General features: G+C 49.1%; 1 protein-coding gene across 13 annotated transcripts in view; it reads right to left on the reverse strand.

The window, feature by feature from the left end:
• Positions 1 to 10,665, reverse strand: part of CACNA1D (calcium voltage-gated channel subunit alpha1 D) — a 258,217-nt gene extending 247,552 nt beyond the window's left edge. For all 13 annotated transcript variants that reach the window (XR_008991942.1, XR_008991939.1, XM_057486474.1 and 10 more), the window contains exons 1-3: positions 10,203 to 10,665; positions 7,986 to 8,295; positions 4,215 to 4,320 (exon numbers count right to left, since the gene is read on the reverse strand). Coding sequence is in view for 11 of the 13 variants with exons in the window: in XM_057486474.1 (XP_057342457.1) it covers positions 4,215 to 4,320; positions 7,986 to 8,295; positions 10,203 to 10,269 (483 nt within the window). In the remaining 2 variants the exon portion in view is untranslated. The remainder of the gene's footprint in view (positions 1 to 4,214; positions 4,321 to 7,985; positions 8,296 to 10,202) is intronic.
• Positions 10,666 to 10,893: the final 228 nt, after the last annotated feature.

Raw genomic sequence — 10,893 nt, forward strand, 5'->3', positions numbered from 1 at the left:
GGTCCAGGAAACACCGCACACTGGGGTCTCAGCCATGGAGGAAGGAATGCAGTCACAGCTGACCAGCCCGCGACATGCCTGCCGTCCTAAGGTATCTGGTCCCACTGACAAGAGTCCACAGTCAGCACCACTCAGAGCACGGAAGCCAGAGCACACCACACGCCACACACTCGGCTCTGAAACCAGGCTCCCAGGGCTCTGCAGCCAGATGTGAAAGAGAAGCAGACCCACAAGACCCCGCAAAACATGGGACGTCCCACCCAACCCCCAGCCAAGGACCTCCAAGGAGTCCACAGCGGGGGACTGCCGCCGAGAAAATCCTGAATCCAGCTCGGGGTGGGGAGGAGACGGTGCGAGGTGCTTCTCCTGAGAGCATCCCCCCAGCGATCACCAATAATGACCCTTTACTTCACATCTCCTGGGTGCTGCCAGGCCTGCAGCTGTGGGGGAGGCTGAGCTCATTCACTACCACTGTCCTGTGAAGACGCTAAGACGAGATGCACATATAAAGAACTACATACACAGTATGTTATATGTAAGGTGCCACCAGAGAGGTTCAGGTAAGAGTGTCACTTGGGATGGAGCTCAGAAAAGGTCTCCAGGAGGAGGCATAACCTGAGATCATTCCTAAACAGCTCTGAGGACAGTGACTCGTGAAGAAGGGGCTGGGGGTGGAGACAGCAGTGGAGGAAAGGCCAGGAGGTGGACAAGCGCTGGGCAGAGGGTTAGGAACTCTGGCAGACAGGTGAGTATGGCCGCAGAGGACAGGGGCACAGGACAACCAAAGAGTGCCTGGCCTCAGGGTCTGCCTTGACTCAGGCCCCAGGGGCCGCGGAGACCCAGGACTCCGGCTGCAGCAGAAGTCATCCATTCCAAGTGGAGTGCATGGGGAAGGGGCAGGCGGGAGGATTCTGTGGAGGCAGCAGGTCTACAGGCTGAAATGCAAACAAACGCCTCAACGAGATGAGGAAACGGGCAGGAAGGAGCCGACCGATGAGTAAAACTCCCTGTTGACTCTAAAAGGCGGGGAGTGAACACCCAGGAATGAGCCTAACAAAGGGGCAGCGGCCTGGGCCTGGGCCTCGCCCCCTGTGGGTGCAGCTCGGACCTGACAAGCGCCCACATTTTGGACAGTTCTGATTTGAGACCGTTCAGTACTACAGAGAACCGATCTGAGGAGCGCTGGGAACAGGCTGCATAGACTGAAAACTTCAGTTTGCTTATGAGAAACCGAAGTTTAGGAAGCAAAATAAAGCATTTCTCAACACAGCCAAGTACAGTACTGCAACCAACCCCCTTCAACACTCCATAGGGAAGAGCTCCCCCGTCTCCCTGCACTGAGAAGAAAATCAAGTAAATGATATACGCTTTCAATAAGTGGAACTGAGGAAATACTGCCACTGGCTGAACCAAGAGGGGCATCGCCGTGGGAACCGAGCTGCACTGTTACCATGGCTCCAGCCTCCACCAGCCCCAGCGAGCACACAGATGAAAGCTGCACAGAAACTCAAGGTTGTTTATATTAAAAAAAAGAAAGATCTAACCCTGGGAAAACTTTCTGCCCCCAAGGTAGTCTCCAAATCCCCAAAGCTGGCTGAGTTGCAGGCAACCCAGGCCAAGCACATTGGACCAACGGCGACAGCCACATCTCTTACCCAGCAAAAATCATAATGTCACTGCAAATGACCTGTAGCAGGCAGAAGCATCCTCCACAAAGCTGGCCCTGAGTCCTCCTCTAACATACACGTTTCTGGCAGAGCTATGAAAACAAACAAAACCATCAGCTCCCCGACACGTCCAGCTTTGCAACCCACACTGGTCTCTGTCCCTGGTTTTGCCATTCACATTAACCGAAAGGTATTTACTACAGATGAAAAATAAGCTTCCTTCAGCTGCGTCTAAACTGATCCTAAAAATAGAGCAATCGCTTTGGTACAAATTGGGTCAAATGTACAAAAAAAAAAAGCCCAGCTCCCCAGCGAGAGGAATGACATGGCATGGGACCTTGTTGAGAGTCGGAGGAAATCCACAAAGATCTTCCCTTCCCACAGTGGGAAAGGAAATATTTTAAAGAGTCAGGCAGAGAATAAACTTGTCTGACCCCATGGCCGTCCAAGTGAATACAAAACACAAACTCAAATGCTACGAGTTTCAGAATACTAAGAGGTCAAAGGAATATATGTTGGTTTTCAGAAAGGCCTGCCAAACTAATATACTGCCCCTCTTCCCCCACCAAAAAAAATAAATAAAACCGATGTTTAAGAATTGTCAAGAAAGGATCCACTGGGGAGGGACTGCCAGGGAGATTTAGCCATTTCCTGTATTTTATTCCCTGAGAAATCTGAGAAATCTAAATGGTCTGACAGTAGTTATATTAGTGCCCTGAGTTTCCCTGGGAAAAATCAGAACATTGTCTTACACATGCAGCTACACTAATTATTCCATTGATCTGAATTAATCTCCCTTTCTGAAAGGTATTTATTTTCTAAGTTTGTTTAATCATGTTCTCTTGAGCTACAAAAAAGCTACAAACTGGGTCACCATCCATGTTGTTAAATTTGGTAACAAGGCTGACACCATCTGTGGCCTAGACAATGATGATCTATCCCCATTGATGGGAGCTTTTCACTACCTCTCCATTTCCTTTAAAATGATCATCTAATGTCACATGTCTACAACCAAATCAGAAGCTATTTAAAATATCCAAAGTCATACAAACCATCTCTAGCATAGTATAAATACATACTAACAGTGTTTGTATGTGTATCCAACTCCCATTTTCAGTTGTATTTTCAGTAACAACATCCAAAAGTTCTTAAAATTCTCTAGAATCAGACTGCAAGATCCCATTATGAATAGACACCCTGTTACATCTGAAATCTGCCACATTTTAAATATAAGATGAGCTCCTATAAATCAAGCATTAGGACTGAAATCACAAGAGCATAATTCCAGTATCTTCGGAACTACGCCAAGCTCTGCCCAGACTAGCTTTGCCTTTATCATATGCACTTAGTTAAAAACGGCAGTCCTACTGAGATGCAGCTTCAACATGAGCCAACCAGAGCAAATGGAACTCCCTAAAGGGGTAAGAGAACAAAACAACAGCGACAGCTTCCTGTGATCCAGCACTGGCAGCCTCTTTCACAGCCTCCCGCAGGGCTCCAGTTACAAAGGGTTAATCCCTGCAAGGAGGGTGTTGCAGCTCCAGAAAAATCCTGAAATGGCTTCTCAGTCATCAAGGAAAGACGACAGAACGTCAGATGTAGAAACCATCCTAGTGATCTTCTCATCCACCCGCCCAGCTGACAGGTGGGTGAATGGCAATGCGGAAAGTGTTTGGGAAATGCCCCAAATACAGCTAGTTGACAGCAGAGTGGGACAAGCTCCTAGTCCCACTCAAGAGCTCTCTAGTGAGGTTTGTTTTTTTTAACTGTATCAGCCTTTCCCCAAGGAAGTTCCATGAAACACTGGTTCTGTGATGTGCTCCACCAAAAAAGTATTTAAGGAATCCGTGACCAATTACTTTTAGGGACTAGCTGAGTTAAACAAAAACGAAACTGTTTTTTTAACTACAGACCTTCCCGGAACTTTTATAGAGCTAATGTGCACTATAAATCTTTAAGAGGCCAATAAAGTATGGAGAAGTATCCCAATTTATTTCACCATAGAATCATTTTCTCTTGGGGCACTTACAGGAGTCGGAGAAGGAAGACTCTGGGTAGGATATTACACTGCATTCTTCTCCAAATTATGCCCCATGTAGATTTATTAGTTTTGTTGTGTTCTCAGTTCTCTAAAAATTAATGGTTCATGTACAAAAATCTGTAATTCTCTACTTACCAGAAAAAAATTTATCAAAGTGCCCACCACTCCCAAACAACACGACTTAAAAAGAGAAAAAGCCAATATTACCAGGAAAAGAATGGTAGACAGTAAACACAGATGTGGAGAGAATATTTTAAAATCTACTACAAACCCCTTCCATTAAAAAGTTCCACATCTGTTTTGGCAACATTCATGACTTAAAATACATCCAGTATAAATTTGGGAATACCAGTCAAAACAGAAAAAAACAAAACCCATCACTGCAAAACTCCAGGAAACATCACATGCATAGCAGTAAACTTCAACCACCCAGAAAGCCAGATGCCAGGCAAAGAGGCAAATGACCACCATACATCAGGTCAGACAGGAACTCCAAGGACACTTACCAAGTTATGATTTGTTGAATTAGAATCATCTTCAGGGAATGGGATGTAAATAGCTAAGGCCACACAATTGGCAAAAATAGCCAATAATATAAATATGTCAAATGGTCTGAAGATTTTTGTTAAGGTACATATGTGTCAGGCAGATGTAAACCATCTCTCTCAGCACACGCTCAATCACACCACTCACGCATCACTTTCAAAATGAAAATTAGATACACAGATCCATTTCTGACCCGCTGCTGGGACCACGGGGTCGGCATAAGTAACTGTCAGTGTGTCCAGCAGGTCTTCCTATCAAATGATTTCTCCGTGTCCTTGCCTTCTGTTGTGAGGATCACATTACACTTATTCCTCTGCTCCACATTTCATGTTAAAACCTGAAAATACATTCAATTAGGGCACTGTGTGAACGAGGTTTCTGCTTCCTTCATTTAAAACTGACAAGGCCTTAGAAAGCTAAATTCCTGGCTGCTTGTCGACACAAGGAGGAGTCACCAGGAGACATCTCTCTCCCACAGACCCTTGCCTCCAGATGCTAAAGTCATTCTCTTGGGGGCTACTCAGGGCTGGGTCAGTCTGAATCTCCTGCCTGAACCGGGGCAGGCCAAGTCACTGAGACCCTCTCATTTTACCTGTGACTATCCCATGGCATGTCCCCAAACCTGGGATGCCATAAGCAAGGCAGGCTTCATCTCCCTCTACTGTTTTATCAACCAGTGGTCTCCACTGCTTCAGAGTAGAGCTGGCCTAGAGGCAGTTTATAATGTACTTTGACTGTGCTGAGTTTATAAACAAATTAAATAAGAAGCTGGAAGAAATCAGCACCAGACACTTTAAAAGTTGACTTAACAATTCTAAATCTCCTGGGTCTATCTGGAAGAATCACTTTGAAATCAACTTCCAACAGATACTTACTTAAACATTCTGGTGTTATTAAGAGACAGTGTCAAAACTAGCAATACAAAATTTGACATCTGCTGAAATGACTGTTTTGATTTTTAGCCTTTCCAAATGCAAGGTTTCATGAGCACCAAAGTAAGCCGCGACTCCCAGGCATGATTTGATAACACTGGTTCTCCCAAACACTCAACCCACAAAAGGCAAGACCACAGCTTAACAAACACCTCTAAGAAAAAAAAAAATAAAAACAAAAAAAAAATAAAAATAAAAAAAAACACCTCTAAGGACTAAAGCTTTGAGGGTATGAACAGCCCCTTCTCCATTCATCGTGATTTCCTTCTGGGAAAACCAAAAATACTGATGGAAACAAACACCCCTTACTTCTCTAGAAAGACCTTGAATTTTGTGAAAACCCGACCCCTTGAAGAGCTGTGACACTCACTGAAATAAGGACATGAATGACATTATTCCCTTACTAATTTGGATGGGTTTATTTTTAAAGCCAGTTAGCTTTCATTCATACTTAATTCTTTTAACTCATCTGGTATTACAAAATCTCTCATCTAGGGACCCAACTTTAATATAGTCCACCAGGAAAGCTTAAGAATGTCCCTTTACTTTTTCCTTTCAGCAGTTCCAACTGAAATTTAAAAAGCCAACTGCCCCAGTGTTATACTGTACAGAGGCATGCTTACTGCCTCTCCCACCTCCCACACCACCCTTCTTCCTTTTTAATTTCCCCATGCCTAAATGACAAGCAGGCTAATCTGAGAAACACTGTTAAGGAAGGATTTTTTTCTTCACAGTGGTCCGCTTTCAGTCCCTAGGGTTTGGTGGACACTATCTCACTGCCACAAAAGTTTTATAAGCTGAGCGGAACAGAGTGGTAGAGAAATAGATGGGTCTGATCCTAAAACTCCCACACTCCTCATTCCCCCAGGACACAGGACACTCTGCCCTGCCTCATTTGTGCAGAAACAAACGAGGCTCCTACTCGGCCAGCGCTGACTGGGCCTGGCACATCTGACTTTAGGAGGATTTCTATAACCTCCTCCCTGAACTAGAAGGAAACTGTCATTGGAGAAAATAAACAGACCACATACAGTTTAAGGACCTATTCTACAAGTCCAGCCCATCTATAGGCAGGCTTCTCATGCCCTGGCAGCCACATCCCCTAATTCCTGCACACATGTGTCTGGCAATACAGGAAAGGGAGTTGGCAGAATGATCCAGGAATTCACTCCATGCACACAAACTGCTATATACAAATTACTGCGCACAGAGGAACAGCATCAGGCCTCCCACCTTGCTCCACATGGAATTAATGACCCCGCAGAGAGGGCTCAGCTTACTCGGAGTCACAGCGAGGAGGAGGAGGGCTCTCCGACTAGGCCACGCCGCAGAGAGGTACCTTGTTTACCTCACTCCCTCCTGGGCCCACACCAGTGCTCCTCCTCAGACTAAAACTTAAAGAGAAAACACATCCACACAACCCAGCGATGTGAGAGACACCACCACTCCCTCTGGAGAAGAGACATCTGTTCTAAAAAGGAAAAGCACGTGAAAACCCTCCGATCCTACCCTCGCATTTGGCTGCTCTCCCCAAAACCTTTCTAGACAGTTACCTCATTTTAACTCCTGTCATGAGTGCAGAAAAGCCAGTGGAGACAGAGGGCATGCAAACGGCCGCTATCAGGGCACTTCAGCTCCACTCTCCAGCTGGTCCCCAGCATCCCCCCTGTTCAGCACGGCCCTCCAGCCTATGCATGCTGGGGAAGCCCTATGTTCACACTCTAAGGCCCCCACTGGCCCCATATACACTTCTGGGAAAACGAAATGCTTGGTTCCATCCAGACCAATGAATCGTCTAACTAATTACAAAGCCATTTGCTCAGAAAGAAGGCTTCAGTCAACCTTTTCTGAAGAGTGGCAGTAACTAGGGGCCAGCCTCCAGATCTGGGGAAGGGGGTGAGCACCCTAGTTTTCTAAGATCCGGGCCACAACCACCACCGTGAGGCATTTGGAATTGTTTTAAAAATACAAAGGAAACACCCAGAAATGTAACTCCTGTCCAAGGACATAGACAGAATTTTTTTATTAAGGCAGCAACTGGAAATCCACCCCCCAAGCCTGAGAGGCCTGTTCTCTAACCCACAGGGCTCAGGAAGACAGGCACACACAAACCTCTCCCCCTGCATGCCCCCTCGCACTCATGTTTCAAATGCTCTTTTGGAACTTGTCAAAAGGAAATTCCAGGAAGTCATAGCATTGATGAGCAAACTGCCCCCTCCCTATGAAGCAACTGTTCATATTTGAAACTACCTGAACAATTAGAATCACCAAATGCCAGAGCTAGAAGCAACCTTAGCATTAATTGAGTTTCAGAAGCAAATTCCAAACATCAGAATGAGAAGATTCCACTAAGCAGTCAAACGTGTTTATTTCTACTAGAGTTTCATAGCCCATTTTGTTGTTTGCTGTTTTAAACCAGCGTATCTTATCTGCAATAGGTTCAGTGCACACCACGGACCAAAAATAATAGTGGAGTTAAACTAACCATCTAATGTCAAATGACCAAAGATTAGTTTCATATTTTAACCATCCACCACTTTGAAGTTTCACTGCTACACACACACACACACACACACACACACACACACACACACACACGGCTAAATACACCCACAGCCACTCCTCTGCACCCCAAGGAGACTGGATGACATGTACAATGAAACCCTTTACATACAGCTTCTTCTGTTGCTCACATTCCAGACTGTGAAGGCTTGGTAAGTGCCATTTCAGAAAGCAAATCCTTTTAAAGAACAGATGGTAAAGAGAAAATGAGAAAGATTTCCCCCCAAAAAAGGATACTTCCATTCCACTATACTAATGCAGGCTCTCCGGATGGGGTTGTTGAGAGATAAACAAAAAAGGGCGCGGGCAGGTCGGCTGTTGGACGAGTTACCCTGTTTTTTGCTCTTGGCGTATTGCTGACGTTTTCTTTGGGAGAGAGATCCTACAGGTGGGGGCGCGGGGGCACTCATAGCCTGGGCGGCCTTGGCCTGCCGAGCAGCATCGATTGCAGCTTGCCAAGACAAGACAGTTTGCTTGGAGCTATTCGGCTGAGAAGTTGGTCCTTCACCAGAGAGAGGGAGCCTGGTGCCTCTTGCATAGTTTGCTTCTGGGAAAAAGGAGAAAAAGGAGAATTTTAAAAATTAATAATAATAATAATGGGAATCCTGTGTCAGAAAATAGCAAAGGTTGTCTCCCATTCCTAACAAGGGGGAATCGCTCCCACGTTTCCACTCTGAGCCTCACGTCCTATTTTTCCAAAGCCGGAGTCTGGTCAGCACACAGGCCTGCCGCTGCATGACTGGTGGGGTTGATAGCTCAACATCTGTGTCTCCCCCAGGAGTCTCTCAGGGCAGATAGAACTGAGGTCATTCCCACATTCATTCCACATCCTTTCGGACTGACTTTTAAACCCCATGCATCTCTAATGAGTTAACAGATAGGTACAACAGCTTTTCTCCAAAATAACTACCACCACCACACACACAAAAAAAAAAAAGAAAGAAAAAAAGGCAGCGCCAATAATTCAATAGTCTTAATCATTTTCAGGGTGTTACTCCAACATTTTTCCACAGCCACAAATGCATTTTTTTCAACATGGGAAAAAAATCTTCCACTGGCACTAGGGCAATACCAAAAGCCCCATAACAAATATCTAGATTATGCACTGACACTTCCTGCAAATGAAAATTCATGATGCTTGGGACTCATTTCCTCCACAGGCTTCCGAAAACAGAAAACATCTTTAGGGCTTTTTTGCATTTTAGATGTCAGTGGCAGCCGACACCCAGAGAAACAGACAGGGCAGGCAGCCTGTACCCCTACACCTGGGACAGACGGGTTGGATTATGCCAGGGGCCCTCAAGGCCTAACCAGGAATCATCTCAGCATAGGCTGGCACTCAGAGCACACAGGGCAGACCCCAAGGGGCTCCATGTGCCAAGCCCCCTCTGGCTTTGGCACAGACAGGTCTTCCAGGCACCTGCCTACCTTGAGTCACAACCTCTCTAAGACAAAAGTCAAAGTCAGAGTAGTGGCAGACGTAGAGGGACGGGCGTTTGCAAAACCAATTCTTGCTAAGTAAGGAACAAGAGAGTCGGAAAGCACAGCTCTGCCTGCCTAGCAGCCTGGGAAAGGGGGGCCCAGGGGCGGGCAGCACGTAGTCCCCAGCCAAGCCAGGGAGTTAGTCGTGCCGAGCCTTCCCTTGGGGAGCGCTCCGCCTGGAAGGCTGCAAGCCCACGGAGGTAGTGGGGGCGCCAGCGACCTCCGCGGAGGAGAGAAGAGGGCTGGCCAGAAGCTGCTACAGCCTCCCTGGACCCAGCCCGGCCGGCGCGGCGGCTGCACGTGGTGCCCGGCCGACTGGGGCCGGGGAGGGGAGCCCCAGGGCGCAGCGACTCCCCGGGCATTGCTAGGTTACGGTCGTGCGCGTCGCGGCGCTGGGAGCGGGAATACGAGCTCCGCCCGACCCCTTGCCGGCCATCCGAGACCGGGCGCCCCTCTCCAGGGGAGGGATGGCTTCACCCACCAGTGCGAAGGGTGAGACCCGGCAATCCTAGAATTTTCCGGATGCCACCAGAGCTCTTCTCCCTAGTCAACCAGGGGGCGGGGAAGAAGGGGAAAGCGAGCAGAGCCTGGAGAGGGGGCTTGGGCCGAAGACTGACAGCCAGCCCCCTGCCAGCGCCCCCGAGCGCCGGAGGAAAGTTGAACCCGAGGACACTGAACCCGAATCACCCCGCTCGCCGCCCCTCTAGCAGCACCGTACTCCACGGCTCCGCGGCCGCCCCCACCCCACAAATGCAGAATTAACTCTGACATTCAGGGCCTGGCAGGGAGAACCGAGTGGCTGTCACGCAGCTCCCCTTTCTGTGTGGATGGCACCGGCGGGAAGCGTCCTCTCCAGCCCCCTCGGCGCACCCAGCGCACCGGGGCCGGCGGGGGTGAGGCGAGGGTGTGGGAGGGGGAGACCCGTCGCCAGGACCGGGTTTGGCAGCGGGTGCCCAGGCGCTGGCTGCTCACCGTTCGCGTGGTCCGCTTGCTGCCGCCGTTGATGCTGCATTTTTTTCATCATCATCATCATCATCATCCACGAACATTGATTGAGCGCCTACTGTGTGCAGGGCACTGTGCCGGGCGTTGGGCGGGGGAGGAGCGGGAGGGGGTCACCGGTGGGCAGGAGCCGCGGTCCCTGCCCTTAATCTCGTTTCAGCAGGGGGTGGGGAGGGACGGGGACAGATAGCAGAAAACAGGAAAATTTTATAAAAACCGATCGCCACCCACGCTCCCTCTTTTTCAAAAATGGAGCAAAATAAACTTTTTAAAAAAAAATAATAAGATCAGACGTATATATTATCTCGGTAATATATACATGTAATTTTTTGCTGAAAGGAGAATCGGCTCGGCCCCGCTCCAGCGGAGGGGCGCCGCGGGGAAGCCGGCCCGGCCGCCGGGGCCGCTCGGAGCGCCCCGGCCGCCGCCGCCGCGAGCCGTGCCCGCGCCGCCGCCGCCCGGGACCGCGGGCGCCGAGCTCACATCCGGGGACGGAGCTCGCTCGCTGCTCCGCGCCCGCCGCGCCGCGCCGCACGCCGGCTTCGCCCTGGCGACGCTGCGCGCCCGCCGCGTCCCCGCCTCCCCCGCGCCCCGCACCGCCCACGGGCCCCGCCGCGCCCCGGGTCGGCCGCCCGGCGGGGTCTGGCGCGCGGCCGGCTGC

The sequence above is a fragment of the Manis pentadactyla genome, chromosome 1 (assembly GCF_030020395.1).
Source record: "Manis pentadactyla isolate mManPen7 chromosome 1, mManPen7.hap1, whole genome shotgun sequence".
NCBI lineage: Eukaryota > Metazoa > Chordata > Mammalia > Pholidota > Manidae > Manis > Manis pentadactyla.